General features: G+C 42.0%; 1 protein-coding gene and 1 long non-coding RNA gene across 2 annotated transcripts in view; one reads left to right on the top strand and one right to left on the bottom strand.

The window, feature by feature from the left end:
* The first annotated feature begins 331 nt into the window (after nucleotides 1–331).
* Nucleotides 332–18,678, top strand: part of Gm41069 — a 37,529-nt gene continuing 19,182 nt past the window's right edge. The window contains exons 1-2 of the long non-coding RNA XR_873971.2: nucleotides 332–535; nucleotides 2,811–2,972. This is a non-coding gene — a long non-coding RNA (predicted gene, 41069). The remainder of the gene's footprint in view (nucleotides 536–2,810; nucleotides 2,973–18,678) is intronic.
* On the bottom strand, nucleotides 8,195–16,640 carry Esm1 (endothelial cell-specific molecule 1). Its single transcript, NM_023612.3, has 3 exons — nucleotides 16,156–16,640; nucleotides 12,798–12,950; nucleotides 8,195–9,659 (listed from the first exon to the last, which is right to left on the bottom strand). The coding sequence occupies exons 1-3, from the start codon at nucleotides 16,454–16,456 to the stop codon at nucleotides 9,559–9,561; spliced, it is 555 nt and encodes a 184-aa protein (NP_076101.1). The 5' UTR covers nucleotides 16,457–16,640; the 3' UTR covers nucleotides 8,195–9,558.

The following is an 18,678-nucleotide window of genomic DNA, read 5'->3' as shown; positions in this document are numbered from 1 at the left end:
TATTTCACCTAGTCCTGAGACCTAGGGGATAAAAGAGATGCTGATAATGTATTGTAGAATCTGGGTGCAGCCCAAGCTTGTGGCCAGCTGGACCCGCCTGTGCTTTGTGAGCCAATCAAGATGCTTCTCTTCTTTGACTGGCATCGCATCTCAGGTAAATCCATGGTAACTTGAGAACATCATTAAGCTGAGAGTAAATTCAGTATATCTTACTTGCCAAACATTGTCGCCTAGCAACACAGTACATCATTGTCACCTAGCAACACATTACATCATTGTCACCTAGCAACACAGTACATCATTGTCGCCTAGCAACACAGTACATCAGGAAGCGTCAGTCATTTCTCTCCGTGATCATGGGGCTGGCTACACACTGCAGTCGTAGGCAAGCTATTCTAAGGCATCAGTATACCCACCTGAAAAAAAAAATGGGTATAAAGACAGCCTCATGATGTCATGAGAATTAACAGATGAGTACATGCAAAGCACTCAGAGCATGTGCAGACCAAGTACACAGTAATCGCTAGCAACTATGGTGAGTAGTATTGATCTTTTATTACTACGATTTTCATTTTTGTGGTGCTGGGGATTGAATCTAAAGCTTTGTGTAATCTAGGCAAACAGTCCACCACCGAGCAATATTTCAAGTCCTATTATTATTATTATTATTATTACTGTTATTTTTAAGCAGAACTCACTTGATAGGCAGAAGGGGACAGTGAATATAAAGAGGGTAACAGAAGGGCCACAGAGAGGGAGAAAGAAGCAGTCATCTTAGCTCCCATAGGGCAATGCATGCCTTCCGTTCTGTATCTTTATAAAGGCCCCTACCCATCTTACTGTAACCTCTGTTTTTATGTGGTTTTAGGTGGGTTTCTGTTCTTTGCAACCAATAAATTCAAACAAAAGCATCATGCCCAAAAAACACAATGCTGCTCAAACCAGAAGGCCATCTTGTTTCTGTGTGAGCTCCATCTTTCCTTTTCTACAGTTTTTTGCTGTTGTCCATTCTTTCAATAACTTACAGACATCCATAACCTGGAAATATTAAATGGAAAATCCCAGAAATAAAGGGTTCATAGGTTTTAAAGTGTATGTTGTTCTAAGCCCTAGGACCAAACTTCACCCCGTCCCAGCCCATCCTGGGCATCAGGATAAAAATCACCCCTTGCTCTAGCTCGTCCATGCTGCATGCTACCTGCCCACTAATCACTCAGTAGCTGACTTAATGAGCTGAACTGTAGTGTCACCATGCTTTATATTTAAGCACCCATTATTGTATTTAGTAATGGCTCCAAAGTGCAAGAGTGCTACTTTGTTCTTTGTTGCATTATACTGTTACAATCATTCTATTTTATTAAATTCATTGTCTTTGCTTTCCTATTATACCTAATTTATAAATCACACACACACACACATGTGTCACATCTTTTAATGTAAGGTACCAGACATGTGTGTGTGTGTGTGTGTGTGTGTGTATGTGTGTGTATACATATACATATACATATACATATACATATACATATACATATACATATACATATACATACACATACACATACACATACACATACACATACACATACACATACACATACACATACACATATACATATACATAAATTAACATATGTAGGAGCTGATACTATCCATGTTATCAGGAATTCTTTAGGGTCACAGAATGCCTCTCTTATAAAGAAGAGGGACAGTACCCTAGTTTTCTTCCTTAGAAATCCATCTTGTGCAAGAGCAACTCAAAGACAGACGCATCCACCTCTGCTGACAGGTGCCAGCATCATCCCTGACACACAGTGCCCTTGCTATCTATGTTAAGAAAGGATTCTGGTCCAGTAGTGTGTGGGAGGAGAGTGGGGATCCTCTCCACCTCTACCTCCTAACAGCAGGCAATCCATTCTCTTTCCTGGGTTTCCAGGGTTGCCTTGCAAATGGGAAGAGAGGCTCTCTGCTGGGTTCTATTCATAGAAAACCTTGGCCTCCCTCCAGGTCTGTGTCACATTGTTTGTGTGGAATGAGGATGTGCTTGGCTTTTTCAGAATAACAAGCCCAATGTTTTCGAGTCATCAAGGGAAAAGTTTTTTCCCACAGCATAATGAGCGGAGTCCCCTTCATCACACTGAAGGTGTGTCATTCCAAAAGCCACAAAGAGAACCTTCCCTAAGAAGAGATTCCCAACGCTTTAGCATTCCGGAGCCTTGGCCGGTAAACAACGAGGTCTGGGAAGATTTGCCGGGTGCCCTGACCCAGGTTCTTCCCCAGGAAATGGAGTCCTGCCTGCACGTTTTTCTCTCCTCACTTAAAAACACACAGAGCACCAAGGGAGGCAGCTGATTCTGTACCCAAGGAAAAGAACACACACACACACACACACACACACACACACACACACACACACACACACACACACAGAGAGAGAGAGAGAGAGAGGAATTGAGGGAAATTTCTAACCCCACTTTTCTCACCTGTTGTGTCTTGAAGGCAAGTAAAAAAATTCACACTTGTCCTGTATTTTGAATTTCAGAGTTAAAGTTACTGAGGGGTACACCCCGAACCGAACCCCTATCCTCAGGATAGCTCCCCCTAGGGAAGGCATTAACTTAGCCAGTCCTTCCTAACTAGCTCTTCTTCTCTCCCCTCCTCCTCCTCCTCCTCCTCCTCCTCCTCCTCCTCCTCCTCTTCTTCTTCTTCTTCTTCTTCTTCTTCTTCTTCTTCTTCTTCTTCTCTCTCTCTCTCTCTCTCTCTCTCTCTCTCTCTCTCTCTCTCTCTCTCTCTCTCTCTTTTGTAATTGGCAGACACAGCTCTCAAAGGCTTTGGACACATCCCAAACTGTAATTTACCTACAAGGAAGTGCATTCGTCTCAGTTAAGCTGATCACTAAAATGGGCTACCTTTCCAGGGAATAGCGTCAGAAAGGCTGGAGCACAGAGCAGTGTTTACCAGGCGGTCAGCACTCAGTGAGTATGGGGGCCATCTGCCCCTCACCTCCCTTCAGCCCTGATTTCCCAAGCCAGCCTCTTCAACAGGCCAGTTTTTCCATGTTGTGAGCCCACACCCTACAAATAAATTATGTTTTTGTTTTTGTTTTTGTTTTTGTTTTTGTAGAAGTGAGTGGAAGTCAGTATTTTCCCTTTCTTGATTCATTTTACTTGCCACCAAAGAACCATAAAAACCGACTCGGCGTGCTATTACATTCTCTAGTGTTTCCGGTTTGTCCCACCTTCTCAGTATCTCTGTAGGGTCAGGGACCAACCTCCAACTCTCCAACTGTTGTGTCTTGCATAGTGGATGCTCCCCTAACGAGGTCACCTGTCTCACTACTAAAGGATTAAATAACTTCAGACTCACTGGCCGCTCTCCTTATGTTTAAAGCCGCTAAAGCCACGGGCTGTTTTGATATAAACCGACTGGGAACAGGGTTCCTTTTCAAATCCCTCCTGTTAGCCATGAGAACGGCTTTGGGCATCTACTTATCTCTCGAATCTCGAATCCTCGAGGTAGCTCCGGTGCATGAAATAAGTAGAAAGTAAACCAAGGTGAGAGAATTCCTGGGTTATTTTCAAACCAAAAAAAACAAAAAAAAAAAAAAAAAACAACCCTTCACCGTTGCCAAGAGAGGCAGGAGTTCCTGAACAGGCCAGCATTCCTCGGTTTCCTTCAAGAGCTGGGACTTTTCTAAACGGAGCTTAGAATGCATTATATTAGGAAGAATCCTCTGAATAAGCTAAGGGGAAGCCACAGAGGAAGCAAGCAAAGTCCCGAAATAAAACGCAGGAATAGAAAAACTAAAAATAACGCGCAGGGACCTGGGCCACATCTGCAGGGCTCCCCACATTCCCCGAAGCATTGTACTTTTTTTTTTTTTTTTTGGTTCTGTTTTCAGAGGCATATGCTAATAATTGTTTGGAGAACTAAATAAAACACTATTATTTGTTTTTAAAAATAGTCACCCCTTTGTAGAACTGTGAGCGTTTCTACCAAAGTTAACTGAATTTTGACTTGGGGCTATTAACCTTTAATGGATAGCTTTAATTTTTGCTCTGAAGTCAGTTTTCTATTGATTGTAAATGGAATGTGTGGGACACTTTAAATGTTTCAGTCTTGCAGCAGCGAATACATTGAACTTAAAGGAAATAATGAGATTGGCTTCCATAGTAACACAGGTTCGCTACAGGGGAGGCACGATGGTGGGAGTCACTGGATTGTACAGAGCGTGTGTAGAGATTATTGCAACACTGCTGTCAGTCAGTCGTTGTCCACACCTTGAAAAGAGGTCATGGAGGGAATGAAGGCTGAACAACTCGCCTGAGGTCACCAAGCAACTCAGTAGATTGTTGCCTTGTTGACTCTGAGGCAAAACTTCCAGCCCTCCTGCCCTCCTGAAGAACTTTTAGATGTCAATTGTCTTTTTAAAAATGTGCTAACTGTGTAGTTAGCTCAGAGCTACAGGCAGGATGCTCATTGCTTGCTGGCTCCATCGGTCACAGTTATAGTTAGCTTTCTAGGTAGATCCCATGCATTGATAGGTGCCACCCCTGTACATAAACCTTCTCTTCTGCCATTTAGTTCAATGAATTATTCTAACAATGGCTTTTCTCTTAAGAGAAATCATTAGGATAGATCTTAAGAAATTGAGTGTCACCTCTCACTGAAAACTGCCCACATCGAGGTCACCCACAATGGGTGTTTGATGAGCACTTCCAACTTGTTAATTCCTGTTTTCTCTAGACACAACAAAAACAGGAAATATTTACCAACTCCACAGGTGTCAGGAAATACAAAAACCCTAGTGGCCTGAGCCACCTGCTTGAAGCAGATAGCATAGGTACAAAAGGTGGACTGTCATTTTTAAAGTGCACTTTGGTCCAAAGACCTTTATGTGCGCTTTCTGAGGATCTTCAGGATTGCTTCTGTTAAGACAATATCTGCTTCCACAGAGAGCTATAGGGTATGCAGATGTCTTTATGTGAATACCTTCATTCATTTGGATTAAAGTTATTGTTTTCATAATCCAGTGCCCAGGTGATTAAATACATCTAAAAAACTCTTGAAGGATCAAATCTTAATAATGACAACTAGAGATAATCTTATTCCTTTTCCCAATTTTTAAAAAAACTACCTCTATAATTTTTTTTTAGAAAATACATAAAGATATAAAGAATAAAACAAACATCACTGGTCTCTTGACTGGTCCATACACGTATTCTTGCACAAAATTTAGGGTTACTATATGGCATGATAATATGAGCTTTATCAACAAATATACAATATTCTTTTGGCTTCTCTTTGTTTGTTTGTTTGCTCGCTTGCTTCCATGCTTTTGATAGAGTGTTACTCTGTAGCTCTCACCAACCTGAAACTTCTGACCATCCATCCCCCTGACTTAGCCCACCAAGGGCGGTGATTACAGTTGTGCACCACGCTGCCACGCAGTTCATTGGTGGTACCCTTCAGCTGACTCCACTGAATTGTCTCACTGAAATCACCGTCTATCTTTACCATCATTTCTCACTGATGATCCTGCACATTGAACGCCAGCTCTCAGCTACTGACTGGGTAGGACAGAAAGAAACAAATTGCTACTAAGTAAAGTTGCCATTCTGTTGTAGATTTACCGCCTTCCAACCTTCCTAGACAGCCTTCTGGGAAAAGCGCTCATCTGTCACACATCCACACCATTCAGACAGGCTTCCGTCTGCTCCCCTCCAATCCCCTGAGGCCATTTTAGTTCAGCTGTTTCTATGGGGGACACATGACGCGCCTGGCCATTCTTCTTCCATGTCTTTCTTTCTGTAAGAACACATCATCTGCTAGCTTCCTGAGTCTTCATCTTCCACCCCATCCTCTTTGATGATCTCCTATCTATCCTTAAAGGCCCCCCAAACATCTTGGTTTTCATCTGCTTGTTTACTTCTGAGACATTGCTCAAATCTGAGATGCTTCTGCCTCACCCTCTTTAAACCCCTAGAGTTTAAAATTACTTGGACATTTTCATCCGCTTTTAAAAAATAGTAAACAAACATACAAACAAAACACTCCATAGTTTTTAAAATTGGGTATCCCTTGCCATGAGGGGTGGTTCATGCATGCTTTTAGTCCCAGCACTTGGGGGACAGAGGCAGGAGGATCTCTGTGGGTTCAAGGCCAGCCTTGTCAACACAGAGAGCCCCAGGACAGTCAAAGCTACATAGTGAGACCCTGCTTCGAAAACAAAACACAACAAAAATTAGGTATACTAACTGCTTAGAAAATAGAGCAACCAATTCGTGATTGGTTTGCGTTATAGCTTATTTCATTTCTAAGCATCTAAATGTTCCTGTATCGGCCATTCTCAAACTATAGTTTCTAGAATCTTGAATTACCCAGGAGTGATTGAAATCCTACTGAATCTGCAACATGTGGTCTATCGAAGGCTCCAGAAGGTTCCAGAGATGCTAGCTTTTGAGAGTCGTAACTCTGTGCTTCATGTTACTTGGACAGTTTTCACCCTCTTTTTAAAAATAGTAAACCAAACAAACAAAAAGAAGCTCTACAGATTTTAAAATCGGGTCTACCTTATGAGGAGGAATGGTTCTCTATGTAACACACCCTTTTTAAGTGGGATGCTAGGTAAATGATTAGGGTAACTAAAAAGGAGATAGCTGTGTGCTGTTGGGTTAGATGTGTGGATCCCCCACCTTCATCTAAATGGCCATCTAAAAGGAAGAATAAAACAGAGTAGACACAAGAAGTCCTGCCAAACTGCCTCTTATAAGAATCGACTTATAAGAATAAGTGTAGCCAGACTGATATCAGCGCTGTCCTAACGTTATTGCTTGCACTGCTGAGGTTCTCTGTGTCTTCCCACGAATCCAAAGAGTTCCGAGACCCTTCCACCAGAATTAGCCGGAAGACTACAGGACAACTTAGGATATGTGAATTCTAGAATGCAGGGTAAAGGTCATGACCTGGGCCCTTAGAAAGCACGGCTGGAGTTAGAGGAGACAAGTCCATTCTTACTTGATTTTATGATCTAGGGTCACACTGAAGGTCCTGAACTCTGGGCTTAGATTTCCAGCGAAAGTCACCTGAGCCACATCACTCCCTAAGGGAATATCGTGAAACTTTGTGGACAGGGGAGGAGCTGGTGTAGATTTTCACTTTTTAAATTTAGGAAGAATATAAATATCCTTTTAAAATGTTAACGATTTCTAACTCACATTTAATTTCCACTATTTAGAAAAACTCAGAGCAGCTGGGTCTTTAAAATATACAGAGTTTTCCCTCCTATTGGATCAGCACACTTCAAATGCTTCTGTAACTTGTCGTCAACGCTGAGTCACACGTGCCATTCTCGGGTGGGATCCTCATAGCCTTCAGGGTGGGGGTTTTCTCCCTCCTTCCAGGGGTACTGAAAGATCTGCCTTTGTCCTCATTTTAAAAGGCACAACTACTTTGAAAAACATTGGGAAGTAAATGAAAATAAAATGCTAATGTTAATTATAAGTAACCAGCAGACATATGAACGGAGTGAAGTGGACACTCGAAGATCTGTGACCTTCTTTCAGTTAACAGACATATGGGATGGTTATTTCACGTTTTCTCAATGAACCTGGAATCAAGTGTAGTGGCTAGTTCATGGAAATTTTTCTGCCTTCCAAGGAGGAACAAAAAAATAAGGCAAGGCTTTTTGCTGAGTTCAGTATCTGAATCACAGTAACAGAATCATCACTCAGTAACCTTGATAATACTGGTATAGCTATATACTGCATATACTACATATACTTCATAGCTATATACTGCATATACTACATACTATATAGCATATGCTGCATATACTACATACTATATAGCATATACTGCATATACTACATACTATATAGAGAACTTAACATACTAAAATGTGGATTTTGTTGATCTAGAATTAAAAGAGAGATAGTAAGACAGAGATAGAGATAGAAACAGAAGTTTAAAAGAAAAAAAAAAAAAGCCCAGAGTGAACAGAACTGTAAAAATGTCAGCATATATAGGGACTCACTTTTCAGGAAGGTCACAGTCTGAATTGACCAAAGACAGAAATCTTCTCTCTCTCTTGTTGTTGCAGAAGTGCATCTGCAGCATAAAATTCAATTAAAGGGTTTGTCCTCTAATGTGAAATAGCTCTCTTATTGATTGAGTAAAATTTAGAAGAAAACCAGTCAACATGGAACAGCTGTGCCATTTTTATTGAACAATAATACACCGTTCTTTTAAGACAAAACCTAACAGCCGGTTGCGCTTACATTCACGGATCTTCCCACGAGTACATTCACAACTCTGTTGGCAAGGTTTGAGAATAAAATATAAGGAAATAAGCAAATACTTCTTAAATAAGTTCTTCACTCCAAATAAAATACTCTGCAAATATCTCCCAGCATTGGCAGGACAACAGTTCTTCTTGTGCTAAGGTCCTCCGGGTAAAAACTCAGGTCCATTCATCAATCAAGTTAGAAAGAATTTTAAAAAATGAAAATAAACTATACCTTAAAGCTGACACATTTCCTAATGAAAGTTAACTTTCCTTTCTCAAACTGTCTAAAAAGTTAATTTTTGATTTAAATTTAAAATTCACTCAAGATATAGCATTTAAAAAAATTTTCAAAATTTTATACACCTGGAGTAACTACATTTTATTACTATTAGTGCAATTGTTAATAACACATTTTCCATATATGAGTATTTGAGAACCCATTTTAAACAAGCAACATTAGGGTAACTTTTCTAAGATGGGGAGACATATGGGTGCTGGAGAAATATTTAAACTACAAGATTTGTTTATAAAAATACATAAATATTCACCTTCACCCTGTTCTGTCCCTCAGGAGGGCAAACTACTTTCTACATCTGTCTCAAGGCCCACAGTGTTTAAACCAGAGATGAGAAGTGATGGGAATATAATATATACTCTTTCCTCTGTCCACCTCCTCTGCCCGCCCCCATTCTCATCAGATACAAGGAGCTGTAATAACAGCATTTCCATTCAAAGCAGTTGTTCAGCTTCCAATATCTCACTTCCTTCAAGGCTTTTCTGGTCTTGTTTTATCGCCTCCAAGTAAGACAAAATAAAAAAATTTTAAACTACTACAAGGAGGACACAAATATTATAACCCCTACTTTCACAACGATCCCACTGTCTCCTGCTCCCAACTCTTCTTCAACCTGTATCACAATAAGAATGTGCACCCAGGTCAATGAAACCACCGGTCGGTCCTTCAGCTTTGATTGGATTACTCATCGACAGCAAGGCCATCTCAAGTTCCTTGGTGATACCACACACACACACACACACACACACACACACACACACACTTAGCAGATCTATATGAATTTAAATATTTAGCAAATACCTAAAAGGGTTCAGTCATATGTGTCTTATGGGTTGTATGTAGCCTACATTCTTTTTCTGAATCACACTTGATCTCCATAAATTACATGTCCACAGCCTATGTTCTAGACCGTTCTTAAAATGTTGGCTGAATGTTGGTCACTAAAATGGAGCCTTCTCTTGGCAAATCTCAGCCAGGATCAGCGTGGATTTAACCATTTCATCACGGAGGGCCGAGCAGCGTTCCCTTCTCCAATCTCTTCTCTCACAGCGTTGCCATCTCCGGATGCTGAGTCACGCTCTGAAATCGGAAGGCACACAAATCATGTAACATCTGTAAGTTAAAGATCAAGTGTGGATTTGTTTTATTTTGGTTTTATCTTTTGGTTGAATTTAAGATAAATCTTCAATTCAAGATCCTCCATTCACTCTACTGAATAGCTCTGAATGAGTCTTCCAGCCAGGATAACATTCTCACATCATTTCTCTATGTGTACCTAGCAACAGTTCCCCCTATGGTCCACATGTACTGCTCCCGGACATTATCTCATGCCATCCCTGAAACACCAGCTTAATAAAAGCAGGGCTTCTTGCATTTGCTGTCTCTTCCACTTGCTCACCTGTGTCCTCAGCATGGATAACAATGTTTGGAACATGATAGGTGCTCAACACATACTCAGGGAATGGCCAGATGCTGCAAAAATAAATCTCTAAAAGGAACTTTATACTAACTTCATGAAAGATGATTTAACTTCTTGGCATCACTCCAGAAGGCAGCTCTCTTTTCTAAAGGTAGAGCTTGCTCTTCGTACGGGAAAGGCTTATAAGATTTAGAATTCTTTTTAGAGTGGACTCTACTTCTAAGAGGAGCGAGACAAGTTTGTGTTCACAGTGTACATCATGAAAAAGAATTGAGCAGGACTAGTGCGGCGTGGCAGATAAATAGGTTAAATAGGGGCATTGCTAGCTTGAGAGGGTGGAACCCGTGAGTTTTCATTCTTGGACACTGGCTGCCGAAGGAAGGAAGGAAGAGAGAGAGAGAGAGAGAGAGAGAGAGAGAGAGAGAGAGAGAGAGAGAGAGAGAGAACAACATTTAAAGCTGAGGTGGGTAGGATTTGGAATCTCACCTGCCAAAAGAAAGCTAGCTCGCAGCAGGTAGCACTTTGAAGAAGATCCCATGCTATTGGGAGAAGCTATGAGAGTCGGGCTTGGGAGTTCTTTGATCTGTTCTCAAAGGGTGGCTCAGATTGGCTTGTGAGGTGCTAATATGAAGCCTATGGCAGATTGAGGAGCCATGCTCTTCCCTGTGGACTCTGGCACGCAGAGAGGCAAATCCCAAATAGATAAGGCGCAGGCAAACAGAGCAGCCTGTCTGTATCTTTCAGATACCCTCCCCCTCCCTTGTGAACCTGAGGTTCACTAAGATTACCTGAATAAAAGATTTTTAAATATCCAAAAGGAAAGAAAACCAACTGATTTCCTTACATTTCTAGTAAGAATATCCATTCCTAGTTTTTGATGTAAATATTTTTGTGTAGCTTAGTATATAATGACCATCCATAAGTAATATAAAACCTTCTAGAATTTTTATATAGTAGCCAAGACATCAGCACCATCTGCAAGCAAACTAAAGAGAGTGGCAATCTCATATGAGTGAGGCTGCATAAGCAAAGAGAAACTGCCAACGGGTCATAGCAGGAGGGACTTAGGTACACCAATCAAGAGTCCCCATCAGGGAGACTGTTGCAAGCAGCCACCACAGCCTCACAGACATTCCATCCCAGGTACCACCAAAGGGTCACAACAAAGCCCTGGAGAGGTAGTTTGATAATAGAACACTCATCCAGTGTACACAATGCCTTGGCTTTGGTCTCCAAGACCACACAAATCAACCAACTGAAACAAAAACAACAAAGTTCTGCAGCACAATTCAATGCTGCCCTTCAGAAAGATTTAGGTGCCAACTTCAGCCACTGAAGGCTCAAAGGTTATTTCTTCACAGTCCTTTGTAACCATGGTCTTAAGAGAGCAAAACAAGTGTTTGGAATGGTGGCACAGGTCTAACTCCTAGCGTTCAGAAGGGAGATGCATGTATTAGTATGAGTTTGAGGCCTGCCTGGCCTACCCAGTAAGTTCCAAGCCAACTAAGGTTACATAGTAAGACTCTGATTCGATTTTTAAAAAGAAAAAGAAAAGATAAGGGAAGCTGAAAATGCTTGAGGCTGCAAGGCAAACTGAGAAAATAGATCTCAAATCTTTCTTGTAAACAATTGCCCCAGAGCACTCCCAGATCTGAGAGAGTGCGATTGGTGGTTTCCATTTATAGTTTCCAGGCACTGGACAGAACACGAGGAAGAGGGAAGCCAGTGAGTCCTGGGCTAATTAGAAAGTTCTAGAACTGGCTGGAGGTGGTGGAGATGAAACTCTAGATACTCTGAAATCCTAAAGGCATGTGTCATATGAAACTCACATAAAAAGCTATTCAAGTCTTAAGACCTCCACCCTTTGCTTTGTCAAGAACAGCAAAGATAGGTCACGTGATTTAACCCAATGTCCACGAAGCCATTCATCTGGTAAGCTAAGATTTGTTGTGTATGACCACAGTTATACTTAACACTATGAATTGACTTAAAAGCACAACATCCAAAGGAGGCAACAGCAAAAAACAAAAGTGCACTTGCAAAATCTCACAGGCAAAGGGCCAGAAGCGCACCCTGCGGAAAATGGATTTGAGTGAGTTCCATCTGGAGGAGGTATGGTTTATTGATATTAATGGGCAGTTGTTGTAGCTACATGTTGAGAGTTTAAGGGGTCTCCAAGTGAGCCCTTATAACTGCATGATCATGAGCCCTGTCTTTTTATTTTATTGTTAGTTATGGAGGGAGGGTTGCGTGCACAGCCACACAGCCCAGACCTGTCAGCCACATGTAAGCATGGCTGGAGTTTTGTTATTGCCTGGATCTCACCACAGGGATTAATTCTTACCAGCTCCAAAATCCAGAAACCCACAATTATTCCATTTTATTGCTTCCTTTTGATGAAGGAGGAGGAGGGGAGGGGAGGTAGAAGAGGAGGCAGGAGGAGGAGAAATGTTCTGTATCTTCTACTCTGGCTCTTAGAGCTGATCCAACAAATACCTCACTGCTCTCGTTCTGAGTGGAGTTGGGAGAGAAATAGTTTTGTCTAGTGAGTCCATAAAACAGATCATTAAGTCGTTCAAAGAACTTTGCCTATCTTGGTTAGATTTTTTTTTTAATGACGGATCTGTCTTCGTTAATTCATTCAAATGTGATAAACTTTATGAGAATCCTCAGAATTATCAATGAGATTTGTTTTGAAAATAGCAAAAGCTACCAAACTCAAGGACTGCCTGGCTTTCCCCGTGAGGAAAACAAGCTCATTTAGACTGACACCGATCACCGCTTAGGGCTTAGCTTACCTGTGTGGGAGGCAGAGGTCCTGCTGGGAGATTTGGCTGCTGCATACTGGAAGAAGGGAAAGTCCAGACATCTTCCGGTCACCCTGTCACATATGCCCGACTGGCAATTGCAAGTCTCTTTGCATTCCATCCCGAAGGTGCCATAGGGACAGTCTGAGGGCAGAGAGAGTGTTGCTTGTTAAGCACAGGGCTCCATCCTCCCAGCCCTGGTTATAACCTTAGGATTTGAATCAGTCTCCTGGACATTGACTGGTGAGCAGAAATCACGCATCAAAAATGCCAGGGTTTGAAAGTTGAAAGTTAGAGGCATACATGGAAAACCACATAGGAAAACCAGACATCACCTGCCTCAGGCTTAATCATGATCTGAAGCTTAAGCTTAAGTTATCTCCTTAGAAGAGTCCCTCTTTCATCCTTTCTTCCTTTCTTCCTTCCTTTCTTTCCTTCCTTCCTTATTTATTTTTTCAGTGTGTGTGTGTGTATACAGGAATGTGTGCATACATGTGCCTGTGGACCTGTGTGTGTGTGTGTGTGCAGCAAATGTATGGAAGCTAGAACACATCTTGCTGAGTTGGTTCCTTCCACTGCAAGTTTTGGGGCTCACATCTCGGTTGTCAGGATTGCCAACAGTGCTTTTCCCCACCGAGGTTTCTTGCCAGCCCCACCCTTGGGCCAGCCTTTATTCTATTTGTTTTCTGCACAGATGACAGGACAGGGATTCTCACAGGTTTTCTTGAGCACAGCTACATGAAGACGGGAAATTAAAGAGATATAAGCATTACCTCCTGAACTAGTTTGATGGGTATGAGTGTGTCCTTAATCTACAGTAGTTGACAGTTGACTGTTTTAAAGAGCTAAGAGGCCTGTCATCCCACCTGACCACGAAATAACCAGTCCCCAGTCTGCTCCCACACTTGCAAAATTCCTTATCTCTCAGAACAGCACTAGGCTTCAGTAGCTTCCCCAGCTGCTAAGAGATTCACTGATCAAGGTCTCTGCAAAGAGAGCAAGAAACCTCAGGGTATACACAGCTGGGGGCTTGCACACCTACCAACAACGAGGAGCTCTTCCAGAGCCTAATAATTCATAATCAGTAATTAATACTTAGACGAAGACATATTGCAATGAAATAAAGAGGCCTATCAGCTATCATAAGATTGAGTTTGTGGCACAGCAGTATCTCCTCACTCAGTAGTGTAACTCAGCGGAATCTATATAGAATGGCGGTTCTCAACCTGTGGGTCTCGACCCCTTTGACAACCCACTGTCTCCAAAAATACTTACATTGTGATTCATAAGAGTAATAGAATTACAGTTATGAAGTAACAAAAAAGTAACATTATGGTTGGGGATCACTACAACAGGAGGAACCTTACTAAAGGATCCGATGTTACTTGTCCTCCTTACCCCGGGAAGAAAAGTTCTTAAGACAGATTTGGGAAAACTCTCTGGAAGAAAAGCACAGGGCTGGGATGTGACTGTCTTCAGAGAAGCTCAAAATGGAAATCTTAGCCCACTTCCCCGTTCTAGGTTCAAGGCCCCTATCGCGCTGAGTGCTGATCAGAACAGTCAATAAGAGATGTCTGCCCGATTGCTAGCAAGTAACACAGGATCAGACATCCAAATGCTAAAAACAAACAAACAAACAAACAAACAAGAAACCCTACACATCTGGATATACAAGCTGTCTTCATGTGGCTGGAGGAGGGAATTCACCTGCAGCAATGGGAACTAACTCCAGGAGGTGGTGAATACGCCCTATGATTCCCAGCAGCAAGAAAACAGTTCCAAACTGAACCCACCGGCTCTTCGGAGAATGCCAGAAAGAGCAATTCAAAATAGATTCTTAATAGCATAGTTCACTAACCGCTGCCGCGCAGCTGGATGCTTTACCCCGTGCACTGTCCATTCGCAACCACATTTACAAAGGGGTTTTTATGCCAAAGAAAAATCCGTTCCCCCACATGTGCCACTCGCTCGCTCGCTCGCTGTTTCATAGGACAGGACTGCGTTAACCACTTCCTCCCTAATTTCCTTATGTGAGGTGCTTTTTCTCTTGGCAGATAAGCCCTGTAATTTCCAGAAAATACAAAGCCTACTCAGTTGAAAGAAACGTATATATGTGTGTTCACCGAAGAAAATACTTCCTTACTAGTCCACCTTTTGTTGGTCTTAATCAAAAAAAAAAAAAAAAAAAAAAAAAAATCTACGCAAAGAATAGCATCTCCAAAATGTTTCTAGAATTTATGTCTGAGCCTTTCGCTGGTTTTGCAGGCTAAAAGATCACTAATTTATGAACTGTTTTCTAAAATGAGAATTGGTGAGCTTATCTTAATACTAGAAGAATGTCATCCAGGAAGGGTTGCACTTGTATTGAATCTGAGTTATTTAGAAATTTCTCAGAACTTGGCTTTCCGATTTCGGCAGCTTCTTTGTATTACACAACTGGATACAGGAATGAGCACGCTGTTTTTTTTTTTTTTTTTTTTTTAACCATGATAGCATATTGTGATAAGATTATATAGCATCTATGTATGCAGACTTTTAAATAACCTTTTCTTTTATTTTTATTCATTTAAAAATATTAATTTAGTCACTAGGTTTGAAAATAAATTCCACAGACAAATCAAGGCATCATTTAGCTCTGGTTTCTGTCTTAATTATAATTTCACTTCTTTTCTTTAAATCTATAAAAGAGTCACCTTTTTTAAAAAAAACAGACTTTTAGGTTACTATTATTTCTGCTTGTCTTACAACATCTGCTACTTTCTGCCTAACAGAAACATTTTAAAAGTTAAGCTAGGCTTATTTTATACTTCAGGGGACCCTCTTGCAAGAGCATGAGTTATTTTGTTGCCTGACTTAAGCCCACCTTATGCCATAAAGCACATTAGTGCTCATCAGAAATACTTGAGCCTGAGTAAGGCACTCCTCCCGGTGAACTCTTTCAAGATCAAAGGCTGGTGAAATCTGGGGAGCTAGAAACAGCTTTAAGAGGTTATCTCAGGAGGACCTCTGGAATCATTGGCTTCCAGGGGAACAGACACCTTAAGCATTTGTAACAGGCTACCTGTCAGATTTCTAAAGCCTCTCAGAAAAAGAAGACACACAAGCTACCAACTGCAACTTCCCTTCTCAAATCTGAATGCATGCAGTGAACGGGATGCTGCAGCCCTTGTGACTTCTGCACGCTGCTTTCCAAACCTCCCGGCAGATATCCTTTTTCTCTCTATCAAGCACACCACCTGCATCCAAGCATCCTCCCTGGTTGTTCAGAGGAAGGAACACGCACCTCCTCAGGCTGACTAAATACCCTCCGGGAGCCCTGCACGGTGGGAAGCAAAGAGTCGCTCTTTACCTTTGCAGATACCAAACTCGTCACCAAAATCATCCTCCTCGCTGTAAAAGTGACACTTCAGCCCCGGACCACACTTGACCCCGTCCATGCCTGAGACTGTACGGTAGCAGGTTTCTCCAGGTCCCGCGGCGCACACCTGGCAGCAGCCACAGTCATCCAGCACTGTCCTCTTGCAACGCAGGCTGCTTCTGCACTCAGTTTTGTCACAATGTTCCGGGCAATCCACCGCATATTTGGCGCTCCAGGCCATGCCCAGGTGCAGAGGTACCAGGAGTGTGGTCAGCAGCAAGAGGCTCTTCATGTCTCGCAGCTGGCTCCTGCTCAGCTCCCTGCCGTCGTGGTCTTTGCTGGAGGGAAGCAGCCGTCCAAAGTAGTAGCTGAGCTTCAGCCTACACGGTTATGAGTTTTATACACTGTGTTGCCCGCATGCTTCCCCGTCATCAATTTCCTCAACCCAGCAGCAGCGCTGTGCTCTTGCCAGCCTCTCTTGTTTTAGTTTATGAAATCCAGGATGAAGGCTGGATTAACACGCTGCTGCCATCCAGGAATTGAAAAGCCCAAGCTGATGTCATCTGTTATGTTTAGATGGTTGTTTTGCATGAGGGCTGAAAAACTCTGCTCACATCCGTCTCAAAGACTCAAGGACATCTGAGAAGGGGGAATAACGAAGGTTGCATAGCATAGCCCCCTACTGCACAGGAATTGCTCTGACACCAACATAACACTTAGGATGTAGCTTTGTCTCAGAGTCCCTTAGCACGGAGGAGACTGACATAGACATAAATCAAGCCAGAAGCATCTATCAAGTAAATGATGATGATAATAATAGTAATAATAATAATAATAATAATAATAATAATAATAATAATAATTTGGCATTTTCCTCAATAAATAGCTATGAGATCATTTGGAAGAAGAAATAGTTATATATTGTGTTTTTTCAAGACTTAGAAGAAGGAAAATATTTGGATAGAAGCCTTTTAAAGACTTCTTCCTTCCTCACAAGTTCCTCCTCTGTTGTTATCTCTAAAGTATTTATGCTATCCATGTTCAAGTCTGTCCTTGCTGTTGCTGTGTTTAGTCAGATATGCTACAGCTTAGCATTTTTTTTTAATCAATAGAGAGAGAGAGAGAGAGAGAGAGAGAGAGAGAGAGAGAGAGAAGGTTGTCCCGGCATTGTTACTGAATTACTCAGTTCTGGAAAAACTTGTCAGTTGGACTGCTCCTGACCCAAACCCCCTGGCGAGAAGGCTCATCCATCACCAAGTCTGTGTGTCCAATGACTGCATCCACCCGGTCCTTCCTCTCACCTCCTGGCATCTATCGGAGCTCTTGCTTCAAACTTCCCAAACAAGGCAGTAAGCCCAAAGAAACAAGTGAGCCAGCAGGGAAATCGGAACACAGCTCCAGAAAGGCAAGTCATGGGGAAGGAAAAACATTACCCACCAGGAAACAAGGTCTTCATGCTATGGAGGGACACAGTGTGGCCCCACCAAGGAAAACAATAGTCCTCTCAAAGTATTGGCTGGCCCAGGACCTTGTGTAGCCAGGCTTGTGCAACAAGGGGATGCTAGATGTCAGAGCAGACAGAAAAGTCCTCACACTAATGCTGTGTTCCATTTTTAGCTCCCAACCCAATTTGTCAACAAAAAGATAAAGTCACTACCGACTGGTAAAGAAATGACCCAGCGAAGCGGGTAACTCCTGTCTGTCACAAACTGACTGTGGTGCATCCACAGAACTCCTCGTCTTCTGTTGAGAGCTCATGGCTTTAGAGTGTTTGACCTCTGAAAGCCTTGAGGCCTCTAAAGGCTGACGCATCCAAGCTACTGGATGTGACATGGTCTTTAGGCTTTGCCAGGGTACATTTTGGGGAAGTGGGAAACGAAGGCAAGACATTAGCTCCCAATTTCATGACACTCTAACCTGAAATATTCTGTACTCCTCTCTCCAGGAGCAAACATACTCAGCAGGTGGGACCTTCGTAGTTTGTGATAATTTTAAAGTCTACTCTGTACATGGCATGTGCCTAGTGCTATCCTTTGTGGATATATTAATTATATAAAACCATTCACTATGTAGTTAATTACACAAAGTAATCCATTTTGACATTCCCATACACGTGATATACTTTGATCATATTAAATCCTTTGATTGCCCAATCTTTAAAAAAAAACTTTATTAATTCACCCCTTATTCCCCCATGTAACTCCTCACAAATCTATCCCTCATCTCCCCAATGCCTCCCAAATTCTACTTTTTGGTTTGTTTATTTGATTGATTGATTTTTGTTTTGTTAGAAAGCCTCTGGCCCCACTTTGCTGCCCATATACTCATAGGTATGGGACCATTGCCCAGACTCTGGTCAACCTACCAGGGGCCACATCCTTAAAGAAAACTAACCCTCCTTCCACAAGAAGTCAGCAATTGTCAGTAGCTCCTCAGCTACAGGGATTGGGGGAGGGACTCATGAGCCTGCCCTCCCTCCATACTCAAACATTGACTGGCTTGATCTTGTACAGG

The sequence above is a fragment of the Mus musculus genome, chromosome 13 (assembly GCF_000001635.26).
Source record: "Mus musculus strain C57BL/6J chromosome 13, GRCm38.p6 C57BL/6J".
Taxonomy (NCBI): domain Eukaryota; kingdom Metazoa; phylum Chordata; class Mammalia; order Rodentia; family Muridae; genus Mus; species Mus musculus.
Note: the sequence above shows the minus strand (reverse complement) of the source record. Positions and strands in the feature narration are given on the sequence as shown.